This window comes from Lutra lutra, chromosome 3 (assembly GCF_902655055.1).
Source record: "Lutra lutra chromosome 3, mLutLut1.2, whole genome shotgun sequence".
In the NCBI taxonomy this organism is placed as follows: Eukaryota; Metazoa; Chordata; class Mammalia; order Carnivora; family Mustelidae; genus Lutra; species Lutra lutra.
In genome coordinates this window covers 21,013,372-21,027,597 of record NC_062280.1, presented here as the reverse complement: position 1 = coordinate 21,027,597, position 14,226 = coordinate 21,013,372, and the positions used below count along the sequence as shown (strand labels likewise).

Below are 14,226 nucleotides of genomic sequence, written 5' to 3'. Positions count from 1 at the left end.
AATCTTAAAAAAAAAAAAAGAAATGTAAAATTTCATTGTTTTCTTAACAACAACATTGTTGACAGATCATATATGACCATTGGTCTGTGTATTTATATTCTTTTCCCATTTTTCTGTTGGGGTTTAAAAAAACATCATTATTGAGCTCTAAGGCTTTTTAAAATAACAACATTAAAAATACTGGCCTGTTGTCTATCACTAAGATCTCTCATCTTTACCCCTCATTTATCTTTTCACTTTGCAACTATTCTCTTTAGGTAGTATGTCTGGAAAGGTGGTCAAGTAGGACAGATGGCATTGGTGGTATTGAGCTAATAACTAAGATTTTCTAAGGTGGCTAGAATTACTACTTGATTTTCATGTGGCCAAATAAATGTTATTTGGTTCTCTCGTCCTCAACAAGACTTCTGGAATCCAAGTATTTATTTTAAATACAATTTTTTGGTCATAAAGGTAGTGGGACATGGAGATGAAGACATTGATAATGTTAGTAGAGTGTACTACAAATCTGTAATTGTAATATGCACACAAAACAATTCAACATGTGACCAGTAGTTACTATCTTCAAGAGCACCCCACTACCCTCCAACAGATAACAGCTTAAATATTTTTTTAGAGTTATTGACGGTTTCGCTAATCAAAACGGATACCTGCTACTCCATCTTCCCGCACTTCACCATCCTCCATTAGATGAACGATGGGGAGCACTGCTGCACAGATGCATGCTGGGAACACCGCTTGAGGAGGCTGAGGCACATGGTGGTTTGGTGTGTGTTCAGTGGTGTGTTCCTCATCTGAAGAGAGAGAGATCATCGGGATGCTTTTCTCAGTATTGTAATTAGAATGCAACATTTCTCAGTTCGAACTTTCCTATTTAACCTTCTTTTGGTTATAGGTGTCTAGGTGTCTCAGCACCATTTGTTGAAGAGACAATTCTTTCCTTACTCGATCTTCACGGTACCCTTTTCAAACATGAAATCGACATGAATGGGATGGTTTAGCTCTTGTTGTTCAATTCTATTCCATTGATTTACTGTCCATCCTTATGTTGAGACCACACAATGGTAACTGCTGCCGCTCTGCAGGAAGCTTTGAATGAGGAAATGTGAGTCTTCCCGCTTTGTTCTTCATTTCCAAGATTATTTTGACTATTCAAGTATATCGAACCATCATACTTTTTGGTAGGAATGTAAAGTGACACAGTTACTTTTGAAAATAGCTTGGCAGTTTACCCCACAAAACTTGTACACAACTGTTATAGTAGTGTAATTTAAAATAGCCAAAAAGTGGTTACAACCCAAATGCCCATTAACTGGTGACTTCATAAACAATGTGGTATAGCCATATGATGGAACATTATCTGCTAATGAAGAACTGATATATGGGACCACACGGAGGAACCTTGAAAATATTCTGACTGGAAATATCCAGTCACAAAAGGCCACATATTGTAGGATTCTATTTATATGAAATGTACAGAGTAGCAAATCCATAGAAATAGAAGATAATTTCTTGCCACAGGTTGGAGAAAGGGTAGATGAGGAATGACTGTTAATGGGTATAAGGTCTCCTTTTGGGATGATGAAAATATTCTAAACTATTTATGGTTAGAGGTGCTAACCATTGCATAATGGTTGCATAATATTGTTTAATAACCAATGCATTGTATATTTGAAAGGGTGAGTTTTATGGTACATGAATCATGCCTCAATAAAATTATATCTGTTATGAAAAATATAATTGAGCCTTTGGCCCAATCCCTGTAAGTTCTGATTAATTAGCACTGGTCATTTGAGGTTTCCAATGGTTACATAGCCAAGGGTTGAGGACCACTGGTTTCTGTAGAACTTTTTAATAACTTTATAAATCAGTGATGAAATTTGTGTAATCATGAGCAGTGAGTCCCAGACAGTTATTCACGATTAGAGGAAACATATTTTTTAAATTCGTGGAACTGAAGTGTATCATATCCTCCCCCCCGCCACCCTGCCGGAACAGAATTCATTATAGGAGTAGCATGAACTCTGGTCTTCCTTTGATCGTTAAATTATTCCAGAACAACATCCTAAAGCATCCTACTCCATCCCAAGTAGATTTTAAAAATACTGATGTGTGTGTCCCATTCTTAGGAATCTTGATTTAGTCTTGGTTGTGGCCTGAGTATATTTTTAAAGCTCCTCACTTGATTGTAATGCTTAGCCAGGGTTGAAAACCCACAGCAGTATGATTGTTTGCAATGTAACCAAAATAGAACCAATTATAAAGGACAATTGCTAGATAAAAAAATATTTTTTAGGCTACCACTCAATCTAATACTTATTTTTTGAACTTCAAGTCCTGAGACAAGTTATTTAATGAAGACAGTAAAGTGTAGTAAGAATACTAACTGGCAAATGTTTCAAAACACACACGAGTCATGAGGAATAAATAACATATTTCTAAGAGGACACACCTTCAGCACTAACAGCTGAACGCACAGACCAGACTGACCCTCGGCGGAAGGAGTAATTCCTGTGGGAAGTGCTGGAGGTACAGGACGGACTCACAGACAGTCGACGGGATGCCAGATTGGTGACTTCTTCTACTGGCAAAGAAAATGGGGAATGTGACCTTTGGTTTTGTAACAAAGTTGTCATCATCACAGCTAAAGCTGTATTACATCACAAGTGTATACTGCTCTCTGAGCATAAGACTCAAGTAATTTAGAGTGTACTTAACAAATAGAAAAAAATCTTTTAGAAACACAGACAGAAAATTCCTCCCATAGATTCCACAAAAACAGAGCAGAGAATCACTGAATTAGAATGGTTCATAAATTGTCTCTGACGCCAACCAACAAATTGGTTGCATTTGTGAAGGTTGATAGTTAATGGACTAACCCCATTTTTAATGATGAAAGATTGACTGCAATTACTTTAATACACACTCCGAATTTAGCTGTTCTCTGAATCATAATCACTATTGGTCCATTATCATATTGGATCATTCAACGTGACTACATCCTCCTCTAGGAACAGGCCAACTCCAAAAATGAAGAACATAATAGCTTTCCTCTTTCTTTTGCTAGTGTCAGGAGGTGAGAGAGAGAAACACAGAGGGGTGCATATCACCTCACATTACATAAAATCATTAATGTTCATTTCAAAGCCAGTCCTTTCCATTTCCTGCCCCTTAGCCCCCCAGGATGTCTCATGTGTAGGGGGCACCTTCTTCTTCTGGCTCTGAGTTGGGTGTGCAGGTGGGCTCGTAACAAGCCTCCTGGGTGATAGGGATGGCGGTGATGAGGCTGGCTTCTCTACCAAGACGTTTCTTCTCTTCCTCCTGTTGCAAGTTCTTTAAGATGTGTTCTGCTCTCTGATGGGAGCGGGACACAGCCCGGGCTGAAAAGGATTTCTATGGAGACATGAAGACCAATTTATCTTATAGAAACTGTTCTGCAAGGTCATAGCCATAAAGAGTGTTCCCACAGAATTACACAAATGTGGCACTTTGCAGAAAATGGAAGGGCACCCATGATCTAGTTTCATGGTCATTTGTTTGTTTGTTTTTTTCCTGCCAGGCTTCCAGGTTGTGTGTAACTAAGTTATTCATTTTCATTCAATCAGACTAATTCTTCAAGAATATCTTTAAGTTCTGGGATTTCACCTTTAGAATTTGGGGTGATATCAATGATCCACTCTAAACATTCAAATCAAATAACAAATTTTAATACTCTAGTCCTTTCCACAACTTTTTGAAATGGTCTTAAATGAAGGACATTTATTTCACAAGGTTAATAAAAGGGAAAGAACCACAGAGAGAAGGAGGAATGGGATATCTCACATAAACCAAATAGTTACATGATTTATTTCATGTTTGTATCTCAGGTATCTACCACACCATAAGTACTTAATTATAGTAGATAAATAGAGTGACACACTGCTAATACTCAACAATATTTATAGGAACAAAGTGAATAGAAATTATGAGAATTGATAGCAATACTAAGGTTGACAGGATCTTTACATAAGACTAAAATTTTCCATTGATAAAAGATTCAGGAGCAATTAAGGGCATTAGGTGGGCCACATGGCAATTTATTTGCAGATCAAGGGTTAAGCTGATTTATTATATTAAGGTAAAGTAATAATTGTGGAATGAGAGAAAAAAAACTGGATATACAATCTGGGGTCTTGGTTTCAAATTCCTTGCAAACTTGGTATACAGAGAAATTACATTCTCTATCCAATAACCAATATTCATTGGCTCAAATGACTCCATTGTCTGTACGGGAGACAAATCCAAGATCCTTACATCAGTGATTCAGATGCTGGATTTTCTGTATAAACATTTTTATGGGTAATGAGCTCAAACAGTTCTTCAAAGAAAACTACAATGCCTAGAAAATGTGCAATGTACAAAAATGTTCAACCTAACTTCATATATTCAAGTGACTTTTTAAAGAATTGCAAATAAAAAAACCAATGACTTTGTTTTTTGCCATTCAAAGTGGCATTAAAAAAAATACTAGTTTGAATAGTATTTGAATAAAGATGACACACTTTCCTTTTCTATTGTATATGGGTAAAATGGTAAAATCTTCCTGGGGCTATTTTGGGTGGTGTATCAAAAATCTTTAATATTTATATACTAATTATCCTAAATTCCATGGGAATTTGTAAAGGAAAATAGTCATGGATTTGTGCTGAAGAATATATCTATTTTCTTTTCCTTTTTTGATTTTCCATATTTTCTACATTACTCTTGTAAATCAGAAAATTCAACAGGTGAAAAATGCATATTTTGCACGCCTTTTTTTCAAAAAGCACTTATTCTTGGTTCTTGTCTATGAATGGACAGTTCTCTCAACTTAACTGTTGGTGAATTCTACTACATGTAGCACTGATATATCAGAGTACAAAAGACCTGAGGTCTCAGAGTGATATTTGTGATGATGATACTAATGATCAACAAAGTGAAGAACAGACCAATGTCCAAACAAGGAAATAAGAGCTGTCAACTCAGGTCTTTTTCTTATTCATCCAGGGTCAATCTCATTATCTTTTGGGTAGCTTCGATATTACAGGTTAGGTGAATATCTTTGCTTTCTAATAACTAGAGACAATAGTGCTACACTTGGACAAGAAATCAATGGCTAATGCTTTTAACAGTTGTGAAAGGTGGCTGCTACTGAGATCATAAAACAAAACTGTGTTGGCTTAGAGGTCTGCAAATGCTCACTATTGCATATTAGTTCCTTCTATTCTACTCACAAGAACAAAAATCTTTCATGGCTGATTCTCTGTGCTATGACATTCTGATGACAAGAAGGAACAAATTTTCTCATGCACTCATTGTCCTTCTCTCTTACATGGACACCGCGGAGCCTGCAGTGATGAGAAACAAAGTGCCTGTTACTCACAGACTGGTCTTCATTAATGGGGTCCTGGACACTCCCGCTGCATTGAGGCACCCAAGGGGGGTCAAACATTGGGACAGATGGCATTCCAAGCACTGGTGAGGGCAGCGTGAAGTTTATACTGGGAGGCGGGATCTGTTAGTTGATATCAGAAGAATGAGGTAAGATGGAAAATAAGCTAGAATGAGTCGAAGTATAATTATGAAATCATCTTGTAGAGTACATGATGTTACAGAGCACAGGGTGAACGTCTTTTGATCTCAGTTTAGTCATTAAAAAAATGGACGGTTTCAAATATATGCTCTCTATTTGAGTTAATTACCCCATCCTCCAAAAAATATCTATCTGTATAAATACAGCAAAGTATCTCAAAGATTATGCCCCAAACTTTTATGGGCATACCTCTGAGGATGGTAGTGGGATCTTGAGGTTTGTAGAAATTTGATTTTCATACTCTACCACTCTTTCATATTTCAGTATTTTTTATAAAAACAAGAATTCATTCATATATGAGTTAGCTTTGCTTATATAATCACAGAGAAAAAGAAAAAGAAGCATCCCTTGGGCCATACACTGTAGATCTGAGGTTCAAGGATTTAAACAAGCCTTGGGTTGGGTTTGCAAATCTAATTCCTATGGCGGAAGTATCCCTCACCTTGAAAATCTGCTGTGCCCCTTCCTCCATCCGGGGCCAGACCTGGTAGCGAAACCTCCAGAGTGTGTGGAATTTGAGAACAGCATTCAGCCTCTGTACTGTCTCTGGGTGGTGGAACTCGGACATCAACATGTCAGACACAGCCTCAGGGACTTTCACCGCACACAGCAGGAACATGGCAGCTAGAGACAGCCAACAATTCATCAGCTACACATCTTTTAATTTTGCTTGATCCTGGGGGACAGGGAGAAGTGGGGAGCTGTTCCTATCTCCTGAAAATTACTCCTGCGCTAAGGGAACCAGGCCACCAGGACTGGTGAAAGCAAATCTTATTTCAGCCATTGAAAACCAAACATGATCCTTTGTGCCACCCACCATCTTCCAATATCCGGCGAGGGCAGTGACAGCATGATATTTCTGTAGAATACCTCATTCCAAGCAGTCTTACTTTGGCTCACAGTGAAAAGTGAATGTGAGAGGAAGCAAATGAAAAAAGGAAATAATATACCAAAATATCCTTTTTAGAAAATGCCAAGAATCATGTCACAGTAATCCTGGGATAGTGCATAAAAATGACCATTAAAAACTGTCCCAGTTATATTAAAAATAAAATTCACATTGTACATGTATTAGAAACCTCCACCTTTCCGAGAGATAGAAGAGACAAAGAAGCCAAAAGGGATTTCATGAATCATAATACCATTGGTGTTTTTTTAAATTTTGGGAAAAGTCAAATATCAATAAAAGAAAGGCCAAGCGCTACAGTAAGTTACAAAGTTAATGAATAATGGGGCAGAAAAATACACTCTGTAGCACAGATGCATGAGTCAGTGTCCATCATAAAAACACAATTTAAAATCTCTCTTGTAGTTTTCTTCCTGGATCATCAAAACATACTCAGACAATTGTGTCAGGACAGCTGGTGTTGAGTGCCACCTCTGAAACCCCTCTGCTATGTGCTCCTGGGAGAGCCTCTCCACCTCTCTCAGCCAGTTTCTTTAGGGGCAGAATGTCAGTGATGATGACGATGATGATGATGGTGATGATGATGATGGTGATGGTGATGATGATGGTATTTGCCTCCAAATTTGTTGTTAGAATAAGGCACAATAATGCATGAGAAAGAGCTCTGTGATGTGAAGAGTACGAGAAGCTTCTAACGCCTGTCTTATTTTCTGGAGGCAATGTGACATATGGGAGGGACATCTATGTGTGCAGTCAGAAGGCCTGGGTCTGGTGTCCTGGACCTGCTGCTTCTGATCTGTGTATACTCAGATAAGTCCCTTCAACCCTCTGAGTTGCCATTTGCTCACATATAAAGTGGTTATTACGAGGGTCAAGTAAGACCACGTGTGTGCTATGGTTCTGTAAGAAATGTTAGTTCTTGTGACAATTAGTGCTTGATAATCCTTTTCTTTATCCTATTAGTTTTTTAAATTTCTACTCTTTCTCCTTTCTTTACTTTTCTTTAAAACGTGCTCTACTCTGTCTCAATTTTTATTCGCCATGGTCTCTCTTTACATCATTGCAAGCTGGAGTTCTATCTACTTCAATTCCTGTCCTGAAGCAGTTTTCTGGTAATGCTCACTAATTAGCAGATCCACTGGTACTTTTTATAGCATTTGTTTCCTTTCAGTCTTTAACATTTTCATGACCATCTCCCTGAAGAGCTATCCTTTGCTTGCACAGTTTGAGGTTGAGTTCTCCTACTTTTCTGGTCATTTTCCAGGGTTTGCTGCTGGGCACTGCTCTTCCTGTCCTCTGAAGATAGAGAAGGCCAGTGGCTTAGTACCCAACTTTCTGCTCTTTATTCCACAGATTCTCCCCCCAGAAATCCCATCCATGTCACAGCTTCAGCTGCCTCAAAGAGCAGATTTTTCCCCAAGGTTATCTCTACCTTTGCCCTTTTCTCATTAGCTTTAATGTCATGACACCAAAGATTCATCTGCTAATCATCTGAAACCAAACTGCTTTACTTGTTGCTGCCATATTCAATACATACTCTATATACAATACTACTCTTTTTTCCTAGAACCCATGAATGGTTTTCTACAGTTCAGTGGAAAGTCCATACTCCTATGAGTGTCATTCAAGGGCTGTTACAATCTAAGTCCCACTCACTTGTCTAATCCCATGGACTGGAGGAGACCTCTCTACAAAAGCCATCCCAGTCTCAATTCCTCCTTAGGCTTTCCAAATAAGCCCCATGCATTTCCACACCCCATGAGGCTTTGCACATGCCATCCTCTTTCTTCTAGCTTTCTTTAAAGCCCAATCTACCTGTTCATATCTTCCATGGAAGTTTCCACAGCTATCTCTTATTTGAGAGTGTGCCCTTCCCTGATGCTCTCTCAGAAACATGTGGTAGAAAAGAAAAATCCAAGCTTTAATGCAAACAAAAATATTTTACAAAGACATTTGTTGTAATGTAGTATAAAAAGCTGAAATACCCCCAAATTTCCATTAGTAGTCTAGGTTATTTGTTATGACCATTCAACGAAATATTTGGTGGGCATTAAAAAGAATGAGGTGAATCTTTTAGCTAATGCTAAAAAATGGTCTCCTAGGGAATGCTTCTCACCACTTCTCATTTGGGGCTGCCCAATTTTAATTGATTTTTGCTCAAATAAGCTCTGCAGATGTTTAGTATACCCTAGTTTATCTTTTAAGTTCTAGTGTCAGAAGAGGGAACTGAAGGAGATCCTGATGGCCCCTGGGGCAATTAACAACCAGGCATGGGTGCCTGTGGAGCCTGTGCAATTGCAAACTTTAACTTCTTCTTTTTTTCTGAGGGACAGAGAGAGAGAGACAGAGAGAGAGAGACAGAGAGAGAGGAGTAGGAGTGTAGCGGGGGCAGTGGGGGGGGAGCAGAGGAAGAGAGAGAGAGAATCTTAAACTGGGTGTGGAGTCCAGCACGGACCTTGACCTCTGTGTCCTGAGATCATGACCTGAGCTGAAATTAGGAATAAAACCAACTAAGGAACCCACCCACCCTGGCATTTCTTTTTCCATAATGGGTCTGAAAACTGGTCAGAATTAGACTGAGTCAAAGTGACTTCTGAGGACTGATTCAGATTTAGAAATTTAGCTGGGTCTGGAGTCACATTGGGTCTAACCTAAACCAGACTGGTCCAGTATGAAGCCTCAGATGAAAAAATTTTGTTTTAAGGCTGAACAAGTAGGTGTACTTTACCAAAGGTAATCTTGAATGACAGTGGCCACCGTGGATAACTTTCAACCATTTTTAGAGAAGCTTATCCATTTATGAAGTGCCCTAGAGAGAAAGCTGTCTCAGCCAGGCACTCACTATACTCGTTGTTGGGAGGGAAATAATCTCTTGCATCATCTTTGCCCCCTCATGTGTCCATGGGATTGTGCAATACTGCCAGAAATATTTACTGTTTGTCCTGGATGAAACCTGACAAGTTATTCAAAAAGATTTTTTTTTTAAGTAGCTCTATGGTTAGAAGTTGGCCAAATTGGAAACTGATATTCAGAGCCTGATAGGAACTTTTGTTTTTAATGCCTTCTCTCCTAAGTCAAAATGAAACTGTGTGCCCAGAGGGAAAGTAAAACATTCTGAAGCCATTGAGGAAGGATTTACTAAAACATTCCAAAGAAACAACTGTAAGTCTAGAATTTAGGAATCTTTTGATTTCCATCTTAGTTGAAGATCTTCTCCAGGATATAAAGAAGCGATTTGAGGATAATGTAGTTAGATGGCTGGGTAAGCATCTTGACATTTAAATTACATTCCGGTTCTTTGAAGAATTACTAAGTGTACTTGTCTAACAAATCGAGTCTTTACAAAAACAGAAATGTAGACTTAGAAACAATTCAAAGCCCAACTATCCTTTTTACCAATCTCCAAATCCCTATTCATTTAAAAAGGCTTTCAGATATTGTAAAAAATGTGGATTTAGGAAACAAAAGCCCTTCTTGAAGAAATTTATATCCTCTCTCTGTGCCTTTGAGATGTAAATGTTGTATCTGGTTTCCCCCAGGAACCCAGGGCCATCTCTTGAAATGCAAACTTCAGGGAGGTAATTCTTTTTTTTTTTTTAAATTTTTAAATTTTTCATTAACATATAATGCATTATTAGCCCCAGGGATACAGGTCTGTGAATCACCAGGTTTACACACTTCACAGCACTCACCATAGCACATACCCTCCCCAATGTCCATAACCCAACCACCCTCTCCATACCTCTCCCTTCCCTCAGCAACCCTTAGTTTGTTTTGTGAGTCTCAGGGTTTGTCTCCCTCCCAATCCCATCTTGTTTCATTTTTTCCTTCCCTACCCATCAAACCCCCCACATTGCTTCTCAAATTCTTCATATCAGGGAGATCATATGATAATTGTCTTTCTCTGATTGACTTATTAGGGAGATAATTCTTATCAGGAAAGTATATAATGGGCCACTCCTCATGACCCCAGCGCAGCTCTTTTACCCTGGGGTCCTGTCCCTTGCTTTAATAAAATCATCTGTTTGCAACAAAGACGTCCCAAGTATTCTTCCTTGGCTGTTGGCTTTGAACACAAACGTCTTTCCTACACCAATGTGATCTAGAATAATCTTTGATAAAGAAAAACTAGATTAGGGGCGCCTTGTGGCTCAGTGGGTTAAAGCATCTGCCTTCCGCTCAGGTCATGATCCCAGGGTCCTGGGATCATGCCCCGCATTGGGCTCTCTGCTCAGCAGGGAGCCTGCTTCCTCCTCTCTCTCTCTCTCTCTCTCTCTCTGCCTGCCTTTCTGCCTTCTTGTGATCTCTGTCAAATAAATAAATAAAATCTTAAAAAAAAAACAGAAAAGAGAAAAACTAGTTTAAGTTTGTTGATTTAATTAAAACAATACTATCTTTAAAGTTATCAGCATTAAATATAATACTCTTATTCTAATAGGTTTACTAAAAGTCAAAGGAACTCACATTGTTGCTGTTGTAGAATTTATCAGCAAGAAAGATAACTTAAAGTGATTAGCTGTTCAATGTCTTAAGAAATTTTCATGTGTAAACATAATTGTTAAGAATTAAGTAGATGTAAGATTTACTATGAAGAAGAATATACTTCTAGAAATTGTGAAATGTATTAATAAATTTGTCAATCGGCAGAATGCTACTATAATAGTCCACAATTACTTACTTCTTAGTTACCACTAGGAAAAAAAGGATCCTAAGGGTTAAGAACCCTAATCAATACATGTAATTAAAACTACTTAGAAATAATAAGGATGAAAAATAGGTAAATAAAGTAAAATGACCATTTGTTCCAGATTGAGGAAGATTAAAAAAAAAACGTAGAACAAAATCTTAATGGGCATGAAAATAATTATAGAAAATTTGTAGAACAGGAATCTAGGAAAGTAAATTTTACATGTGGTTATGCTGACTAAAGCTGGAACAGATATATTTAAGTTTTTAAATAATGAGTTTTAATATTAAAAACACACTGGTAAAAAATTTAGAATTTGGTTTTGTCTCGGCTGAAAAACCAAACTTTTCTTTGACTATCGGTCTGCTTTTCATAAAAGATTGTGAAAAGTATTTTTCAACCTTTTGGGTAATCTACCTGCAAAGCAAATGTTTTGTGTCTTACCAAAATAATTTACTGTGCTTCACGTTGTCTTTATCAGGGTATTTGATCACTTAAGAAAACCCTTTTTTTTTTTTTTTTTTTTTTTTTTTTAAGAGAGAATGGAACTTGGGTGGGGAGAGGGAGTGAGGGAATCTTAAATAGGCTCCCCGCCCAGTGCAGAGCCCCACATGGGGCTGCATCTCAGGACGCTGAGATCAAGACCTGAGCTAAAATCAAGTCAGACACTTAATCCATGGAGCCACCCAGGTGCCCCTATATTTGCCTTTAAAATCTATTATGGCTTTAGTTAAATAGGTAATTAAGAATTATTTCATAGTGATCTGAGATCCTATTTACTCAAATGTTCAAACCTTTTGACATTTTGGCAACTTCCCAAAATTGAATTCTAAATGAAGTCTCTTTGATTTCAAAGTAACTGAGTTTTCCCAGAGGGTCCCTAGAAAACCTCAAAGAATTTGTCTCTCATCCTGTAAGAGAGATGTTAAACTAGATTTATTTGATGTGTTAAATTATGTGGGAGCACTGTCAAGTGAGAATTGACAATAAACTTCTGAAGTTATAGGTGTATGGAAATATATTATTAATATGGGTATTCCAGAAATGGTTCCAAGTTTCTAGAAAGTTGTCAATACTCTCATCCAATTATTATCCTAAATTATTGTGTACCACAGACATAACTATGTTTCTTTATAATGAACTTTCATCAGATCTTTAATCATGGCTACTTTTCTAAAGGTCTTTCTATTTACAGACAGTTACTGTTTTACTCTGATGCTTTTATAAAGTGCTTCATCTTCAGAAAGATTCATGGTAATGTCATAAAATTGAACTGGTTAAGAATTTCCAGGAAATGGAAAAAATGACTCAAATAGAACAAGAATTAATGATATGAGATTGAGTGGACTGATGAAGGTGATTATAATTTTTTTAACTCTTTTACTTTGAAACATTGCTGGTTCCTTAATGTTTTATTTTTCCAGATTTATGGGAATGTTTTTTTCTCTTTTCTCTTAAGCTATCTATGATTTACAGTAATTTTACAAAGTATATCACTATAAATAAAATGGAAACATTTATTTTTTCTTCTTACCTGATTCCTCCAGAATTCAGAAATTCAGTGAGTATTCTTATTTTCATGGCAATATAGTTATTTGCATAAGTTCAATAAGAACCTGTTTTTGAATAACAGGGGAAAACTGGAAACATTGGTTTTATTACCAAGGCTTTGACTGGAATGTTCTATTTGAGAAGATGCATAAAATCGGATATGACCAGACTGTTTGAAGGGACTAAGGTTGACTTTATGGAGCCAATAAAAATGCATTGGAAAAACTGGCCTGGTATTTTGCTTACAGGATTCCCAGCAGCCTTATCAGGTGACTAAGGAAGGCCATTTCCTAGCAGGCCCAAGAAAGTCAAGATATCCTGGGGACCTCAAGAAAAGAGGAATTCAGCCAAATCTAGACATATTTTAGGTGAAATCTGATGGTGAGTTCTTCACTTGGTTTCTTTGCCTGGAGAGGTTTTTAAAAAGTTCAATCTAAGATTCCTTATAAAAAGCTTCAGCAAAACAGACTTGAAAAATGCCTATAGAATCAATCACTATTCCTACTGTACTTATATAAATAATCAGGCCATGTTTAATGAGACTAGACTTATTTTTGCAAACAAATCAGCATTCCTATGATTATCTTTGATCAAAATGAGTGTGAGTGAGTGAGAGAAAAAAAAAATGTGTTTCAGTAAAAAATTGTAATACTTGTGGATATCAGATTTTAGTCCTGTTCATCATTTTTGACATTTTGTTATTTATCTGTACACCCAGTTGGATCTTGAATTCTTCCAGTTCCTCAAATATCTGGTTACAACTCACCAAACTAATATTTCCCACCTTCTGATTTGGAATCACTAAGAACAAAGACTGCCCTTGAACATTCTTGGAAGGGATAATACCAACTTCTCCTTACTACCCAGATGGCAGCCAAACTTCAGGGACTTAAATGGTAGGTCTACATCCTTCATTAGAAAGAGGTCCTCTGGGCGCCTGGGTGGCTCAGTGGGTTAAAGCCTCTGCCTTCGGCTCAGGTCATGATCTCAGGGTCCTGGGATTGAGCCCCGCATCGGGCTCTCTGCTCAGCAGGGAGCCTGCTTCCTCCTCTCTCTCTCTCTGCCTGCCTCTCTGCCTACTTGTGATCTCTGTCTGTCAAATAAATAAATAAAATTAAAAAAAAAAAAAAAGAAAGAGGTCCTCTGAACTCTTGGAAGTACATACCATCTGGAGATCTAAAATTAAAATTGACTAGGGAGGTTCCTCCTCAGATGCAGATGGCATCTTGGGGACAGCTCTCCCAAGGTCATAGAGCAAGAGCACCATCTCCAATATTAAATCTTCATTATTGTTGCCTTTTTGCTATTTGCTTTTCTCTTTGTTAATGAGCAGGAGAGACAGTGCTCCTTAACCCTGGCAACTATGGCTGGATCTACTGCTAAGGCCCTAGTTGTACAATAAAATATCTATATTTCCTTGCTAATTGGTTTTAGATAGTAGAATTGCTTTACTTCTCAACTGAGCACAGA

At 37.6% G+C, this 14,226-nt stretch overlaps 1 protein-coding gene across 7 annotated transcripts in view; it reads right to left on the bottom strand.

The window, feature by feature from the left end:
• Nucleotides 1-14,226, bottom strand: part of UNC80 (unc-80 homolog, NALCN channel complex subunit) — a 239,001-nt gene that overhangs the window by 78,530 nt on the left and 146,245 nt on the right. For 6 of the 7 annotated variants that reach the window (XM_047721936.1, XM_047721937.1, XM_047721938.1 and 3 more), the window contains 5 exons: nucleotides 6,054-6,235; nucleotides 5,402-5,533; nucleotides 3,207-3,393; nucleotides 2,453-2,584; nucleotides 651-794 (listed from right to left, as the gene is read on the bottom strand). In XM_047721936.1, coding sequence (XP_047577892.1) covers nucleotides 651-794; nucleotides 2,453-2,584; nucleotides 3,207-3,393; nucleotides 5,402-5,533; nucleotides 6,054-6,235 — 777 coding nt within the window. The remainder of the gene's footprint in view (nucleotides 1-650; nucleotides 795-2,452; nucleotides 2,585-3,206; nucleotides 3,394-5,401; nucleotides 5,534-6,053; nucleotides 6,236-14,226) is intronic. The other variant, XM_047721940.1, reaches the window with a different exon arrangement.